At 41.7% G+C, this 18,568-nt stretch overlaps 1 protein-coding gene across 4 annotated transcripts in view; it reads left to right on the plus strand.

The window, feature by feature from the left end:
- The window catches only part of FNIP1 (folliculin interacting protein 1), a 90,579-nt gene extending 77,342 nt beyond the window's left edge, over positions 1–13,237 (plus strand). For 3 of the 4 annotated variants that reach the window (XM_079968091.1, XM_079968092.1, XM_079968093.1), the window contains 7 exons: positions 1,090–1,236; positions 2,857–3,026; positions 3,726–5,148; positions 5,931–6,099; positions 8,262–8,459; positions 9,289–9,404; positions 10,538–13,237. In XM_079968091.1, coding sequence (XP_079824217.1) covers positions 1,090–1,236; positions 2,857–3,026; positions 3,726–5,148; positions 5,931–6,099; positions 8,262–8,459; positions 9,289–9,404; positions 10,538–10,616 — 2,302 coding nt within the window. In that variant the 3' untranslated portion in view covers positions 10,617–13,237. Of the gene's footprint in view, positions 1–1,089; positions 1,237–2,856; positions 3,027–3,725; positions 5,149–5,930; positions 6,100–8,261; positions 8,460–9,288; positions 9,405–10,537 lie in introns of those variants that run through there. The other variant, XR_013836472.1, reaches the window with a different exon arrangement.
- Positions 13,238–18,568: the final 5,331 nt, after the last annotated feature.

The raw sequence follows: 18,568 nt of genomic DNA on the forward strand, positions 1-18,568 counted from the left end.
GTGGTGCTTCAGGTCAAGAACAGTTTCAGGTTAACAACAGACCTCCGGAACAAATTAAGTACTTAACCCGAGGTACCACTGTATTCAGTTATTTCAATGAAGTGTTGTTCAGCTTCATTAAAGTAGAATTTTGGACCTTAGGTGTTGTTCTGAAGGCTTTGTGAAGAAGGCAAGTCTTTAGCAGTAAATTGGAGCTGGATGAGGAACAGGGTCAGTCAGGGGTGTGTCGAGGTAAGAGCAGAGATACGCAGGGCAGGGGCTTTGAGAGTTTTAAAAGTAAGAATGAGAAGTTTGTGCTGGACCTAGGATCAGACAGGAAGGCAGCGTAGGGATTTAAAAAGGGGGTGTCACATGATTGTAGTGAGGGAACAGTTGTCATAACAGAATGCTGGATAAGCAAATGGAAGGCCAGAGAGGCAAAGATTGTGGTAGACAAGGCAAGAAATGACCAGGACACAAGGCAAGGGTTTTTGCCAGGCATAGGCAAACTCGGCTCTCCAGATGTTTTGAGACTACAACTCCCATGCTCCCTAGCTAAAAGGACCAGTGGTCAGGGATGATGGGACTTGTAGTCCCAAAACATCTGGAGGGCCGAGTTTGCCTATGCCTGGTTTTTGCCATGGGGACAGAAAGGAAGAGGCATAGGAATGTGTAATATTAAGCGAGACTGAATATGAGGAACAAAGGAGAAAGAGAAGTCAAAAAGAAAAACAAGGGTGTGCCTGATCAAAAGGATGGCTGCCAGTGGATAAGGATGTGAACAAGGAAAGAAGGGATTGGGAAGAAAGAAGAGAAGACCAGTCTTAGACACATTGAGCTTGACCTGACAATGAAGCATACATGCAGAACACTTGGAGATATTGGAGTGGACAGAAGGGAACGTTTTGTGACAGTGAGACAGAGCAGGGACACCACTATGTCATTAAATTATAGGTGGTTCCGAAAGCCATGGAGTGGCTTGGGGGACACTGTATACTTTTCAGTTGCTAATCAAATAACATCTTTTCTTGGCACAAATGGCTCTTGGAGCCATATATTATAACAGATGCGTCACTTTGGTAACCTATTGTTCTCTTCTTTTTACTTTAGAACAACAATTTGTAACCTCTACACCATGCCACGGATTGCTGAACCTGTTTGGCTTACCATGATGTCAGGAATGCCTGAGAAGAACCAGCTCTGCCATCGCTTTATGAAGGAATTTATTTTCTTAATGGAACAAGCCTCCAAGAACCAGTAAAGCATTTCTCATCTTTATCCTATTGGTTTTTTATTGTTGTAACATTAAAGGCAAAATAGTAAAAACAAAATAGACAGTGGCAAGAGGTGATTTCCTTCCCCATGCTCCCTTGTAGTCCCAAGTAAAGAATAAAAAAGGTATTATGTATAATGAAAAGAGAGGACGTGGGTGGTGAAAAGGGCACATGGGAATATGTGGAGACCATTCCAACCAAAGGGATAATAGACACTATTACTAATTGAATCAAAATCTCAGTAAAGGCTCCACCTGTAACAATGTTTTGTTATTATAAAAAGCTGCAAACCTCATGAAGGAAACAGAAGATGCCTTATCTCAAAATCCAGAGACATATTTTCAGTAACAGTATCTGGTGAAAATACATAAGAAATCCACAAAAATTAATTTTCTTTGACTGCTTTAACGTATTGGCATTTGAATCCTATGCATGTGCAGTCATATGTAAGTTCCATTCATTTCAATGGCACCTGCTCCAACTAAATGTGTATAGATTGCATCCTTCATTAATTAGCATCTAAAATATTTGTTAATTAACTTAGGTGTAGTTTTTAGTATTTTTAAAAATGTTTAATAGGCAATATTAATAGTGCCATTAATGATTGGGAAATAACAATTGTCTGATGCTGAGCCTCTATCCTTGGTAGAGTAAAAGTCTGCTTTAAGTGAAGAATTACTTTCATCTCATCTTATAAAAATATTATTCAGGAAAAAATATTTTATTCCCTAAAACCTTGTAACAAATTTCAGTCAAAATTATGCTGTGTTTGCAACTACAATTGGTTGCTATGGTATTCAAAAACAAAAACAGAAGTCTGAAACTTTGGCCTCCTTTTAAGACTTTGAGCCAATGAGACATGATGGCTGACTGACAGAATGAAGATGTGCTTGAACAGAAAAGAAAATTAGAGACAAACTGCCAAACCATATAACTTCAAAACAGTACTGAAACCAGATACTACGAAGTCACTGGCTGCCAGATGTTGAAATTGCCTTCTAAACTATCAAAAATTAAACCATGATAAAATTAGCACAGTGCAATACTATGGCCATATTTCAAAAGAACTACTTCAGGGGGCTAATCCAGGGTTTGGCATAATAAGGTTTTCTTGCCAAGGCACCATGCAAGCTGTGATCTAGCTTCCGCCTTGCAGATCCAAAAACACTTGCCAGGTTTAACATTCTGGGTTGCATGCAGGATATTTAAAAGATAGTAATACTGGAAGCTTTTTAAAAAGGCAACACGGCAGAGCAAAAATAAGTTTCAGACTGCGTAGCAGTTTTATTCAAGAGCCCCAGTTTAAGCACTCTAGGGAGCTTGTAAAACTCTAGTACAAGATGCGGCTTCACTCTTCAGTTTATGTCTGCATATTTCCAATGGAAATATGTCACTCCTTCCCAATTGGGAAGCCAGTGTTGTTATGCATGGAAGTTGTGGGTGTGCATGAGACACCTCACCCTCTGACCCAGCATCCCTGATTCAAACTTTACCACAAGAGGCGTCCTTAGTGCATAATGGGGTTCCCTTTACAAAAGCGAATGGAAAAGAACTGTGAGTTGGGATTTTGGATTGTAAATGGTCTTTTTTTTTTCCCTTACAGATTTTTACCAGCTCTTCTGACTGCAATTTTGACAAACCATCTAGCCTGGGTCCCAACCGTCATGCCAAATGGCCAGCCGCCCATCAGAATCTTTCTAGAAAAGCATTCCTCACAAAGTGTGGACATGTTGGCGAAATCTCATCCATACAATCCATTGTGGGCACAGTTGGGTATGTCTGAAATCACACTCCGATATTTATTCTAAGGACAAAAATTTTAAATGGTTGACTATAATAGGAAACCAGTGGAGTAGAAGTGTAGTTAAAGGAAAACAATGTAACAAATCACTGTGTCAATGGTTTTCTACTGAATAAAAGAAAATAAATAAGAAATAAACCTGCCTTTTAAATAGTTATATTCCCCCTTCCCTCCTCAGTGGCTCCACTTGCTCTTTCTTCCTGTTTTTTCCATGTACCCCTTATTCATACTTTGGGATGAAGCGTTTTCTTTTCCTGATAAAAGTTACTTTCTGAAAGACATTCCTTAAGGCCTTTTCAGTGTTATCCTATGAGTGCTTACTCAGAAGAAAGGTGTATTATCTTCAAGCTGGCTTACTTCTAGGGAATTTTGTTTAGAATTGTAGCCTTTGTTACATACCAGCTTAGCAAAGACTCATATTAACAGGGCTGACGTTTATTGCAATTGAATGGTTTTACACTCTTGGAGTTGGCTCTGATTTGGTGTTATTTTTAAATAGGGCAGATAAAGTTTGCATAGCCATTCCAACAAAATAATTTACAAATCTTATAAATCTGCAGAAGCCTATTGTCCATTTTTTGAAATTTTCAAGGATCTAGTTTTTAGCCATGACACTGTATTTTTTCATGTGTTGTGTGATTATCATACTACTTTTATATTCTATCCTGTAGGAGACCTGTATGGAGCTATTGGGTCACCTGTTAGACTATCAAAAACAGTTGTGGTTGGCAAACGACAAGACCTTGTGCAACGTTTGCTGTACTTCCTCACTTACTTCATCCGATGCTCTGAACTGCAAGAGACTCATCTTCTGGAAAATGGAGAGGATGAAGCCATAGTGATGCCTGGCACCGTTATCACCACCACACTAGAGAAAGGGGAAGTAGAGGAAACGGAGTACGTGCTGGTCACAATGCACAAGAACAGAAGCAATTTAGCCTTTCAAGAGTCTGAAGAAACGAGGAGTTCTAACTGCAGCTGTAAATATTGCAAAGGCCCTCTTAACCCTACCCAAAATACAGAGGCTGTTTCAGGACAGGAAAGAGAAGATACCCAGAATATCTCAAAAGTGGAGGCTGAGGCTCTTTCAGAGGAATGCAGGGCTGCACCTGCTGACTGCCAAGAAAGACCTGCTGATGTTAAGCAATGCAAAGAAACATTGACCTCTTGCCTGGATATACAGTTAGAGAAAGAGGTTTTCTTAGGATCAGCCTCAGTAGAAACCTGCGTGTTGGCAGAATCCAGACTGGAACCATCAGGTGGATCGTGGAGGAGTGAGGAATCATTAGATTCTGCTAATCAGGCTGTTGAAGTAATGAGATCTACAAGTGCAATGGTAGAGAAGAAGCCTCCTGACAAAATCTCATCGGATGCAATTCCTTGCAGCACGGCTGAGGCTCAAACAAAGGTGACCTTCCTCATTGGAGATTCCATGTCACCTGATTCAGATATTGAGCTCCGAAGTCAAGCAGCAGTGGAGCAAATGGCCAGGCACAGCAGCCAGTTGGATGCTGAAGGAGGAGTACCTGCTGATCAGAACTGTGAAGCAACACAAACCCTTGAGGACCAAAAAAGAGATCAGAATACGCCTGAAGCGTTTCGTGAGGTTGCCAGAGAGATCCAGAATTGGACTCCTTATTGTGCAGAAAGTGCAAGCTTGCTTGATGAATATGAGGAAAGTTCAGTAGAAAACAGGACTATTGATGATATTCCAGTAAAAGGAACAACAGACATTCTAGATCCTAGCAGTAGCTTAGAGTTTCCCCTAAAAGTGTGTACAAAGAACAAAAAGCCCCCCAGTGAATTTTGTAAGTTTATGGAATCTGTTCGTCAAGAGACTTGCAAAAACTGCTTTGCAGAGCAGGACCAAAGAGACAAAATCTCTATGTGTGTCCCCCATGGGGACAGAGAGAACTTTGAGAAAAAGGCTGACCCAGGTGTGGATTGGGACATTCCAAGAAATGAGAGCTCAGACAGTGCCCTTGGTGACAGTGAAAGCGAAGATGTTGGTCATGATGTGGCCAGAATAAACAGTAACTATTACGGAGCAGAGCAAGAAGAGTGGGCAGAAGAAGAGGACATACCTTTTCCTGGGTAAGTATTTCTTACCGAGATTAGGCCAAATGTATTACATTCCTACGAAACAATGGCATTAGAGTTAAAAGGCAAACAGGGCATCTTAGAGACAGAAAATACTGTGTATATATTATAGAAATCGACTGTAATCTCATTGGATGGATCCGGTCTCCTTTGGTCTTGCTTTAGCCCTGTTGAAGTCAATGGGAATTAAGTTACCCATGACTAACTTGCACCTATACATTTCAGTAGGAGTAAAGCATAACTTAGTCTGGATCCAGCCCTATGCTTTCATCATGCAAGTGATACAGCATTGATTATTTCAGCTGGACTCTCCCCCAGCCAGGCATTAATTTAAGCAATGCAGCAATGTAAGAGTTGCTTATTTCACTGAGGCTGCAACTTAAAAGAGGCTCTAATTACCTTTCACACTTTGTGGAGTATACTGCTAATTTAGGAAAGTCTATTAAAAGAACAGCACTTGACTAAGGGAACAAAAACTGTTACAATTATTAGTTTCAGCGCTGGTTCATATAGTTTAGGTGTTTGTACTTTATACTGTCCTCAAACTGAAACTTTCTTTCAACCCATTTTCTAACATCTTCTATCCTTGGATCAACAATGAAGACGAAACGATTCCCCCCAAAGACTGCCATCCAGCCTTGTGGTTTACGTGATTCCTGTCCCACTGAAGCAGAGGGTCTTGAGTGTACATAAACTGTGCACTAGATTGCACACTGAAATAGAGAGAAAACAGTGCTAGTTGTAGTATACATGCCCATGTTATACCTTTCTTTCAGGTCAAAATTAATTGAAGTGAACTCTGTCCAGCCCAGTATTGCCAATTTTGGAAGGTCCTTGCTAGGTGGCTACTGTTCATCTTACGTACCTGACTTTGTTTTGCAAGGAGTAGGAAATGATGAGAAACTGAGACACTGTTTGATGTCAGATTTGTCGCATGCGGTACAGGTAATTTAAACTATATCCAACAGATGAATTTATATTTGACAGTCAACAAAAGGAAATATTTCTGGAGCCTGCTAGAATAGGAATGAAGTTGTAATTCTGTTAAGCATTTCTGATTTCTACAATCTCATTTAACAAAGATTCCTAACGGTCACAGAGATGAGAAACATTCATGCAGTATAGAACTACAGTTTTTGAGACTTATGAGTTGGAGGGTTACTGCCAATATCCTTTGTAGTGTGGATCTGATATGGAAGTGCCATGATTAATGTTTTAGGAAGCCTCTTAAATTATACAATAACAAACAATAAAATATCAACAGACTGCTTGCTAATTTTGCAGCCAGTTGGGTTAAACAAAACCGTTCGATATCAGATTAAGATAAGGCCCCAATAAAAGCACTTTAAAAGTAAATGGTACAAATCTAGAAAAAGCTTGTTGTCCTTAAGTCTTTAGGATATAATGTTCTTAGAAATTGGCACAAATCCATTGGGGATGCCTTTTTTCCCGTTGGCAGTCAAATTTCTGAGCCTCTAAGTTCTATGATAGTGAAGATCCTTTAGAATCAAAATCACCGTGCCTTGTAAGCCATCTTGTCATCTGATTTAGCCATGAGCTGAATGCAGTGTCCATGTAAAAGTCTGGAAGAGACAAGGGTGAGGAACCTCAGTCCCTTCTAGATATTGCCGGACTACAGTTCCCGTCATGGCCTTCCAATGACTATGCTAACTGAAAGTTACAGTCCAACAATACCTGGAGGACCACATGTTCACCAGTACTGTGAGCTACTGGAGGCAAGCAAAAGGATGGCTGCCACCATCACTTTCTGGCTCCTAAGACCTCCAAGCTATCTGTTTCTCCACTTGATCTAATCCACAAAGAGATTTTTAAAGTGTTCTTATCAAATCACTGGGGGGAAAATGGTAAATGGTTTAAAAAAATGTCATTACCAACATATAAAATTAATAATGGACTATTAAGAAGGCAATATATATTGAACATTACAATTAGAAATGTCTATTTTAAATGGCTTTTTAAGACAAACAGTTGGCTTAAACTCATCCTTCAACCATTTTTGGTGTTACTGTAGCCTTTAGATCAAAAGTACACTGGATGTAGAAACTAACATTTTGTTTCTAGAAGTACTGTGGTTTTTTACTTGAAATGAATGCTTCCCACCCCCTTTTTATACCAAAAAATAGAGAAAACTGTTATGTTTTCCCCCTAGACTATAATTTAACTTCAAACATCAATAATAGTAATGGGGAATATACATAGAGAATATTGTACCTTACCTGTGAAAATTAAAAGTATCCTTGTTTGCTCACATTGTTTTTCTAATATTGGGAATTAAATCAGTTGAGGACCCCAAATCTGAATAATGCAGACATGCTTAATCTGTGTTCGTGCGTGTGTTTTTAAAAAGAATACATATGAAAAACACTTCAAACCCATTATTACATAAGTGTTTCCTTGCACCCTCTGCTGGTCTTCTTGCAGTATCAAGTAGAAGCTAACTGAGCCATATCTAAACTGATCCTATTTACTCAGACCAGAGAAGAATGCAGAATTAGCAAGGGGGTAATTTTGCAAACAGAAAAGGGCAAAACAGTTTTAAGATGTTTTGAGCTTTTAACTAGTTTGCCTCATAGGCAAAGTTACAGGATTTTAAATTATATATCTTTTCAATAACCTGTGAGACTTGGAAGTTTCCTTATGCATCAGAAGAGGGCACGTGTGCACACACACACAGAAATTCAAACAATATTTTAGGCACGTCTAAGGGTTTGCTTTTCTCCATGGTTCCATGCCATATCACAAACTGCCTTAGAAGTTGCAGAAATGGCTTGCCATGTGGCATCTGGAACTGCTGTTCTAGAACCATAAGATCCCGTGGGCATGCTGGCTAGTTTCTTAGGATCTTGGTTCTTGGCTGCACTGAATGCAGTGAAAGTTTAATCACTATATTTTATAGTGCTAGGATTTAGCCCAAAGCACATGTGGCAAAATGCGTGCACATCTACTAAATTCTTCCAAGTGTTCATGCTAAGGTTGTTTTTTTCCCAAGGAGTGTTCGCAAATCCGACTGATGCTCAGAAATAATGTATTTATTTATTCACAATGTTTATTGTGGCTTACACCTCGTATTTCTCTTTGCCTTCTAGCACCCTGTTCTGGATGAACCAATTGCAGAAGCTGTCTGCATTATCGCAGACACGGACAAATGGACAGTACAAGTGGCCAGTAGTCAGAGGCGAATCACCGATAATAAACTCGGGAAGGATGTGCTAGTTTCTAACCTTGTCTCCAACCTGCTTCATTCCACTCTTCAGCTTTACAAGCATAATTTATCTCCAAATTTTGTAAGTACCCAACTTGTGAGGCAAGATGAAATCACAAAGCCTAATCAGAATGAGGGTATTTTTTCCTGGCACCACTCTGATTGAAGATGGACAAATAGACAGACAGACAGATAGATAGATCCTGCCATTCAGGATACAAATTCTACTAAGAGGGCTTACAAGTAATATATAGTGGTACCTCAGGTTAAGTACTTAATTCCTTCCGGAGGTCTGTTCTTAACCTGAAACTGTTCTTAACCCGAAGCACCACTTTAGCTAATGGGGCGTCCAGCTGCCGCCGCGCCGCCGGAGCACAATTTCTGTTCTCATTCTGAAGCAACGTTCTTAACCCGAGGTACTGTTTCTGGGTTAGCGGAGTCTGTAACCTGAAGCATCTGTAACTTGAAGCGTATGTAACCCGAGGTACCACTGTACAATTATGTATTTTTAAAATAAAATAAAAATAGTCACTTGTGAAATGAGGTAAATATTACCTCATTTCACAAGCTTCCACAAACAGTTGCTGAAATAGAGTGTATAAATTTCACACAGGCAAATTTTTCCACAACACTTACATTTCCCTGTTTCAGCTCATCCCTGGTTATATTCAACAACATAGCCATCTGGTTACAGTAGATGATAAAGGCCCAAACAGAACATAACCTGTTAACATCTAATCAGTCACTTTAAAAAAAGAAAGATGTAATTTGATCTAACTCCTCAATGGAGGAAATAAACTCAAAATCTATTTATGTTGATGTACCTTGAAGGTAGCATGGTTGGATGGACTGTCATTAGATTAGATTAGGGACTGGTTTGTGACATTGTTTCTCTTTTCTTTTGCCTCCAGTGTGTCATGCACCTTGAAGATCGATTGCAGGAGCTGTACTTCAAGAGCAAAATGTTGTCTGAATATCTCAAAGGCCAGATGCGAGTGCATGTGAAGGAGCTGGGAGTGGTACTGGGGTATGGTCCATATAGCTTCCTTTTCCTCAGCTCTTATGTAACCTTATCCTGAACACACAGCCTATACTAATAGACAAAGCTGTAGGGCTATTTGTGTCAAGATTTTGCCCATTGTTAAATAGCAGTGCCATTGATAAGGCTATACTATAAGCAGCAATCTTCTCATTTTAAGCATACTCTACCCAGCTCCGGAATTCTTCAGAACATGAAAGGTTTTTAATGCACATCCTGCTTAGGAAATAAGTTAGTTTTCCAGCTGTGCTTGGAATCAGCAACTAGGGCAGGCATAGGCAAACTTTGCCCTCCAGATGTTTTGGGACTACAATTCTCATCATCCCTGACCACTGGTTAGCTAGGGATGATGGGAGTTGTAGTCCCAAAACATCTGGAGGTCCGAGTTTGCCTATGCCTGAACTAGGGTAACAATTCCATTCTCATTTCCTTGCGCTTTGAAGAAAGCATGCATTGGATTGTGCTGTAAACCTCAAACTACAACCTACCCATCAAAACCTAGCCTACTGCTATCCTCCAAGAGCAGTGAGAAGTGGTGCTTGAAGATTAGCAGCTGTTTGCCTAGTGAAAAGTGCACACCACCTCCTTACAGAAGAAGCAAGTCTTTTTATAGACTTTAGACAAGGAGGGTCTGTAACAGATGGCCTGTTGAGAAATTAAAGGGGAAAGTTCTAGAGGTGTTAATTCCCACCTAGTTTTAAGAATGCAATCTAAATTTCAACCCAAGGGTCTAATCTAAGATTCATTGGGTCTGTTGGAATTTTTTCATTTGCTTCAGTTAACTTTGGGTCCCAAGACAGCTGGAAACAATTAAATCTTTAGTAATACAGACCTGTCGCCAGAGGGGATGCTGCTTGTGACAAACAACCTGGTCATGTGTGTTTATGATATAAATTAGCATGCTCTTTAATTATATAAATGCATATGGGCTACTGCAATATATTTGGAGTGTCTTGACAGTTCAAAGGCTTTATTTCTTTTTAAACATACAACTGCTGATGTTTTAATAGTCTAAGTGCAGGTACCTTGACATGAGACAAATATTACGCCATGTTAATAAGCTGCGGAATATTGAGAGATTGCGAGCTTGGATTGAAAATGCCCATCTGTCTGTCTTTCAGGATTGAATCCAGTGACCTCCCTTTACTGGCAGCTGTAGCAAGCACCCACTCTCCTTATGTTGCCCAGATTCTGCTCTAAAATACCAAAGGGCAAAGACAATGACTTTATTTTTTATAAAGTGGAAGACAAGGAAGCAAACATGAACCGTTCTTGTCCAGGCTCTTTCTTGCCCTCAGGCAAATAGGCTGAACAGCTTGCTGACTTGACTGTGTGCCTCTGCAACTGAATACATGATGTGCAAACAAATGAAGTTGTTTCCTTCCTTCCATCCATCCATCCTTCCTTCCTTCCATCCATCCATAAAAAAATAAGTAAAAGACCAGAGACTCGGATCACTAGAGAAGACACTAGAACTTGGAAGGCTGGCTTGGGCAATAACTTCTGAAATGCATATAACTGCAAACTGTTAAAATCACAGGATTACTGGAGGTTAGAACTGCTCCATAACCATATGCAGTGCTGTTACTGTTTATACAAGAGAATAGAACCAGCTGGCTACTTGGTACAAATTAGGAGAGCATTTAAAACAAATAACAACAAAGCTACAGCTATTTGTAACAGTTTTAACCATTTCCGTGCTAAAAGTTGAGGCTGCTGAAGATTTCTTTCTTTCTTTTACTGGGGGGAAAATTCAATTTACATGGAGGTAAGGGACTTGGATCGTAGCCTGCTAATAGCACTCACCTCAGAAATGTATTTGCAGGCATTTCCCCATGGATATGATGTCTGGGAGTTCAAGCCAAGAAACACATCTCATTTTACCATAATTTGGGTGTGTAATTGACACTATGCTTTTGATGTTGTTCTGATGTTGTGTTGCTATCTAAGTACTCCAGAAAACAGAACATTTGGCCTAGGAAATGTTAAATGAAATTTGTCTCCCACATTTTGTTAATGTTGATTTAAAACACAAACACACAGAAAACTTTATTTACTTTGATCTTGTCCTGTTTGAAGCACAATAAATAAAAGTTACCTGCCCTCCAGGTCCTTTAATATCTAGGTGATTCAGGTGCTTAACTTCATAAAACCTAAAATTTACAGATTTCAGTATGAAAGAGAGATAATGTATACCATAAGAGCCAAAACTGGATACAGAATAAGAGTACTGAAAAAATGTTGCCCTTAACTACTTAAGCAAATTTTGTTTTGAAGCCTCAGATTTTGTTTTACACCACAGTTTAACAGTTGCATCAGCATCATTTAGTAGAAGCTACTCTGATGATGCCACCATGTTTGTTAATAATTGACTTAAATAAAAAAGAGTAGCTATGCAGTCCCTTCCCCCTCATAGTTTTATCCTTGATTAAGCAATAACATCAAATATTTCTAATGAGGGAGCCATAATTTATAAGACATGCATATAAGTAGATGAATAGATAATATTCTGAGCAGGCTCTACTACCTCACTTTGAATATTGGGACATGCGGGCTCATTTTTCCTAGCATCTAGCACCACTAACCATATGTTTGTCATTAATTATTTTAATTATTAGTGTTCTGAATTTCATATGTCATCCCACAGGGAAAATTAAAAGTATATATTTCCTCATTTACTAAAATAACACCTGCCATGCCAGACCTTTTAACTGTTTGCTCTCTGTGCAGGTGAAAATTGCAGTCCTGGAAACAATTGCATGCCCGGCTGATTTTTGGTTCCGCTTAAATCCTGCAAATAGTTTCGTAATTTAAGTCTCACGCCACCTTCGGTTGAGACTATTGCATTTGCTCAAGTGCTTTTGCTTCTTCAGGCTGAAGTGTTTAGACATGGGTACATAGGTTGAAGATTACAATTGTGCGCCCTGATCTGACAGCTGCACCATATAGAGCAGGGGTTGTCACACAGCTGAAGAAGCATCCTGTACAAATGGACCAAGAATGCCCTGCTATGCTTTCTTAGGGATTTCAGACAGAAGGAGCTAGCCCATATTGAATCAAAACTTTTGGTCCACTTAGTTTAGTAATCTATATTCCGATTGGAATTGACTCTCCCAAGGTCTCAGAGAGAGGTCTTGCTGCGCCCTGTCTCTAGATCCTTAAGTAGAAATGGCAGGGATTGAATCGGGGACTTTCCATTCAAAATATTTGCCCTGCTGCTGAGCAATACCTCCTCCCTAATAAATTGCTTACCCCAGAACCCCAAGATTTGCACTGTTCCTAGATTTAATGGTGGCATACGATGTCTCCTGTCCTTCATCCCACACTTCCTTTCCATCCATTTCTGCGTTGTTTTACAACAGTGTGCGCAGCTGCTAGGCTACATCACTTGATGGTGGGTTTTGCTGTTTCAGAAACAGCCGTTCAAGTTGCTCCCTAGGTGAGCTGACACTCTGAAGTGTGGTGTTCCAATGTATCAATCCTACACACCGACTTGCAAGTGCAGTTGCATGTAGGATCAGTAAGGCGGCCTGATAAAATCTTCTATTCAAGCAGTAATAAGTGTTGCCATAGATGTAGTCTCTCACATGCCTTCAAAGGCATTTGATAACCAAACGCTACCCATCTCTCCCCAGCATTGGGTTCATTTGAGATGCAAGAATAAATATTTTTTATGCTTGTCCGAATGATATTTCTGGAATGGTTACTGTGCAAAAGACATTGTAGCATGATGGCATGCTTTCCTGTGACTGGTAATTGTTTATGGTACATGCAGAATCAAGGTACTACATACACCTGTTTGTTTGGATTTTTGTTTTTTTTTTTAAAAAAGGGAACTATAACAGCACTGTAGTGTTGACCTCTTAATGTATCATGCTTTTCAGAACAATGTATATGCAAAACTAATCTCTTTGATTTTTGCAATATTCCCAATGTCCATTAATATGTCTTAATTTTAAGGCTGAGAATAAATTTTAAGTGTATTACACATACAGTACATACTAGCAAATGTCTTTCTACCGCAACCTGCAAATGCAAGGCTGCCAAGAAAAGCGGGGAAATCCAAAGCCGGATTTTAAATCTCGCCTTTTAAAACCCGTTAGTTAAGTTAGATGTTTCAAGAGGGTTTGTTTGTTTTTTTGTTTTCGGTCTCCTCTAAATTATGTAGATGGTGGTATGTGTAATATGCTGGGCAAAATGTACATACTTGTTATCTTTTGTGTTTTTGTATATATATATTTCCCAAGATGTGCACTTGTATTATAATAACCATTCCCAATTTTAGGGGAACTTTGTGCAATAAATACAATATTGTCCATTGAATTGCTAGTTTTCTTTGTCTTGTTTCCACAGGGCTGTTGGTGAGAGAGTATTTCGTAAAGAAAAATGTTGCAATCCAGAAAGGTGCTTCAGGTACTCCAAGGGCCTTGAGGCACTCTGTGAAACCTTTAATTTTTTTCCTTTGAAAAGGCAGATCCTCCCTCCTGCCAGGGGCGGAGGAAGGGGTGTGTGGTGGGGGCGGGCAAACCCGGGTGTCACCACTGAGGGGAGTGACAAAAAGCTGGGCGGCACTCACCACGGAGCCTGCAGCGCACCTGAGCCACGCGTCTCTCCTGGGAGTGACGCAGTGGCTTGGGCACCTGCAGGCTCCACGCTGCCCCAAATGGTCTGCCCGTCGCCTCCCCCTCAGCTGTAGGGCTGTTGAGTGGGATGAGGCAGGCAGACTCCTCAGAGGCCCCACGGAGTGTCCTGCCCCAGTTTGCCCCGCCCCCACGGTGGCTGGTTCCACCCCCGGGCCCACCCCAGGCGCCCGATCGGCTTGCTCCACCGCTGCTTCTGCTACCTGTATCACAAAACTCAGTCCAACTTCTCCGAAGTGATTGCCATAAAGCAGGGAACACTGCTGTTGAAGCCCAAAGTGCGTCTACCACCTGGGTTTGGTCATGCTTGTTGTTCTTTAAATTTTGTACCATGGTGCCCATGTTGAACGTGAGATACCTGCAGTGCTGTGCACATCCACCTGATTCACCCACCCTCTTCTCATGTGATGTTGTAGGCTCCCCATGCAATTTAGAACATAGATTGCACAAAGTTTAAAATCACTTGGGGATTCTGCTAACTTACAGCCAACTTCTGTCCTCCTTCTCCTACAATGACTGAAAAGCAGGGTCTCTGGCTAGCAGGAGACATGACAGTGAGGACAAATGTGATCCTGTTGTACCCCCACCCATACAGTGGTAATTGTGTGGAAGAAGAATGAGAGGAATAGTTCTAAGGATTCAAGGCCCAGAGGTTCAGCCAGTCTGCTCCAGATGCTTCACCACCATGAACATACGTTTGCGTCTTCCAATACAACGGAAGGGCGGAATAGTTATTTTTACCACCAGCACAGTCATGACGTAGCTGTAACATGAGTCTATCTGAATGGAGACATTCCTTCTTTTTGAAAATACCAGCATTAGTAAATGCTATCTTCTTCCATGAAACTTTGGGTGTATACTTTTGCCATTCAGTTTACAGTACCCTGACTGTGGTCTAGAAAAAGTGCAGATGTGCGCTATTTTTGCTATTCAGTTTACACTGCCTGCTTCGTGAGCTGAAGCACATGGGCGGGGGGTGAGGTTGTTGCTGTTGGGTTTTTTTGCATCTTTATTTTAGATCTTGTGATTGTTGAGGAAATTGTTTAGTTAGGTTGTGGGTTTTTTAATGTTTTATTTATTGTTTATGACCTTATGTTGTTAAGGGACGCGGGTGGCGCTGTGGGTAAAACCTCAGTGCCTAGGGCTTGCCGATCACATGGTCGGCAGTTCGAATCCCCGCGGCGGGGTGAGCTCCCATCTTTCAGTCCCAGCTCCTGCCCACCTAGCAGTTCGAAAGCACCCCTAAGTGCAAGTAGATAAATAGGTACCGCTTTATAGCGGGAAGGTAAACGGCGTTTCCATGTGCTGCGCTGGTGCCAGCTCGCCAGAGCAGCTTCGTCACGCTGGCCACGTGACCCGGAAGTGTCTCCAGACAGCGCTGGCTCCTGGCTTCTTGAGTGAGATGGGCGCACAACCCTAGAGTCGGACACGACTGGCCCGTATGGGCAGGGGTACCTTTACCCCTTATGTTGTAAAGGTAAAGGGACCCCTGACCATTAGGTCCAGTCGTGGCCGACTCTGGGGTTGCGGCGCTCATCTCGCTTTATTGGCCGAGGGAGCCGGCGTACAGCTTCCAGGTCATGTGGCCAGCATGACTAAGCCACTTCTGGCGAACCAGAGCAGCGCACAGAAATACCATTTACCTTCCCACTGGAGCGGTACCTATTTATCTACTTGCACTTTGACATGCTTTTGAACTGTTAGGTTGGCAGGAGCAGGGACTGAGCAACGGGAGCTCACCCCTTCACAGGGATTCGAACCGCCGACCTTCCGCTTGGCAAATCCTAGGCTCTGTGGTTTAACCCACAGCACCACCCGTGTCCCTTTCTTATGTTGTAGTTATGTGTGTTTTTTTTCTTGTTGTGAGCTGCCTTGAGTGTGATTCAAACAGTGGGAAGGCGACATACAAATAAAATTATGAATGAATGCATGTATGTATAATGCATGTATGTACTGTATAATGCATAAATTTAAGGACAGGGCAGAGGAAGGGTGTTTCAAGCATAATAAACACAGTTTAACTCAGGGGTCAGCAAACTGTTTCAGCAGGGGGCCGGTCCACCATCCCTCAGACCATGTGGTAGGCCAGACTATATGGGGGGGGGGGGAGATGAACAAATTCCTATGCTCCAAAAATAACCCAGAGATGCATTTTAAATAAAAGGGCACATGGTCTAACTGTTTCAGCAGTGCTGGCAGTGTTTTGTTTTTTCAGATTTCTATCGAAGGCACTACTGGATACTTTCCCTGAAACTGTACTGAGGAAGCAGCTGCAAGCAGATAAAGCTGCCGACTTTTGACCAAGCATGTTTCACTTTTGAGAAACGGTTGCTCATGGGTGCGACAGGTGCATTCTGAGTGCTCAGAACTTTTTTGGAGCATGGCAAGGCTGATAACCTAAGTATTTGAATCTGCCACGAATCAGGTTTCTCTGTTTTCTCTCCCTCCCCTCCCCAATTGTTTTTTTCCTGTGCAACATTGCATTGCTTGTTCTTCAAGTAACACTCCCTTTTTAACTTGCTTTTTGTCCTCAGTCAGATCGTTGCCCCATCTAGCTCAGTACTGTCTATACCAGGCATGGCCAAACTTGGCTCTCCAGCTGTTTTGGGACTACAACTCCCATCATCCCTAGCTAACAGGACCAGTGGTCGGGGATGATGGGAACTGTAGTCCCAAAACAGCTGGAGGGCCGAGTTTGCCTATGCCTGGTCTACACTGATGGGCAGCAGCTCTCTATAGAGTTTCAGATGGGTCACTCTGAGTCCTTCCAGGAGATGCCGGAGATTGAATCCAGGAGCTTTGCATGCAATGGATTTGCTCGACTACTGGACCATGGCCCTCCAGATGTTATTGGATTCAAACCATCAAGCAAAGCTGGATACTCAGTGGTCAGGAAAACGGGAGTTCCAGTTGCACAATATTTGGAGGACCACAGGGTCCTTCATCCTTGCCCCATAGGATGCTTGATTTTCTAGCAGCCTTATAAAAAGGAATGGTTGCTAGGTATTCACAACCCTATATGTTTTGTTTTTGCATGGCATATTCATCTGATGAGCAGTGCCTGTGGCATAGAGTGGAGGCATCCTGGACTTGGTCAAGTCATTTGCAACATGTAAAAGTGGAGCAGGATTAGAATAGCAACTGCCCCGTATCCCATCATGGAAACTATGGATGAGAAAGTGATGTCACCATCAAGTTTCTGAATGGCCTCACATGAGCCACCTCCTGCTTGTTGCGCAGTAGCTGCTTCTAAATATATGTGTATATATTAAAATCACATTATTAAAGTATTAGATTTATGAATGCAAAACAGCACAGGTTAATCTTGCTCTGCAGAATGGAGATTCTCCACTTCAAAGCATTTCTGCCACCGTTCACTGTCCATCATGCTTGGAAGAGAAAGCTGAAGAAGTGGGGAGACTTTGAAGAATTAGAGGCTTTAAATAATCAGTGGTTAAAAAAATTATTTAAAAAAATTCCTTGTTTTTACATGCTGATAGCTAGAGTTTGTGCTTCATTCTCTACTACCTGAGAAGATTTGAGGTGGGTAGGATGATATATGTTGCTTTAAAATTGTTTTCTTTTGAATATCTCAAATCTATATTTGAATATTTCAAAATTATGAGGGAGACCTATATATATGGCATATTCTACCTTGCTTTCTTAATGGAAACAGTGTCACCACAGTCCAGGAAATTCGCCAGCTGAGCAGCTGTCTCCTGTTGGACATGTACAGTACTCATTTCACTATGCATATTTCCTAGTAGCTTTTGTGGAAATAGCAATAGTTTCCCCAATATTCTACAACAGTTCCTTCCCCCCACCCAACTGGGAAATGCTTACCCGGTGTCATACTGTTGATTGCTATTGAGAAGACTTCTACTGAAAGAGAAGTACTAACAACACACTAGTTCTTTGGATGGGAAAAGTAATCTGAAATCAATTGTGAACAGTGTTGCCCTGAAATCTTGTCCTGAACCCCTGGCCTGTCCGGCGGCAAGTCAGTATGTCAAGTCCAATGTTCAAAGTCCGGGGGTCAGTCCACGTAAGCAAAGTCCAGGAAACACAGTCCAGGGTCAGTCCAAGCAAGCCAAGTCTGAAACCCTGCAGTCAGAATACAGTCCAGAGTCAAACAGGAAGCACAGTCCCATAGAGGTCCAGGAACATCCAAGCCAAGGTCCATCGACATGGGCATTTGAGCAGACACAGCACCTCAGCTCTGCTGCCCTTTTGTACTTTGCATGCTGATTGTAGCATCTGGGCTTGATAAGGCAAGTGAGCCTCACCTGTTCTCAGCCTACTCCAGCTAAGGAATCACATGCCTCCCCTCAGAGCTAGCGAGCCCCACCTGGCCAGCTAGGTGGCTGTGGGCCTTTCCTGCCTCAGCCTCCTGGAGTGTCCTGCCTGCTGCTCCCTACAGGTCAGAGCCTGCTGTGTTTGTGGAGACAAGGGCCCCTCTGGCCCTGGAGATGGGTCCTGCTCCTCTGGTTCCTGTGCACTGACCCCCATCAC

The sequence above is a fragment of the Podarcis cretensis genome (genome assembly GCF_951804945.1).
Source record: "Podarcis cretensis genome assembly, chromosome: 2".
Classification (NCBI taxonomy): domain Eukaryota; kingdom Metazoa; phylum Chordata; class Lepidosauria; order Squamata; family Lacertidae; genus Podarcis; species Podarcis cretensis.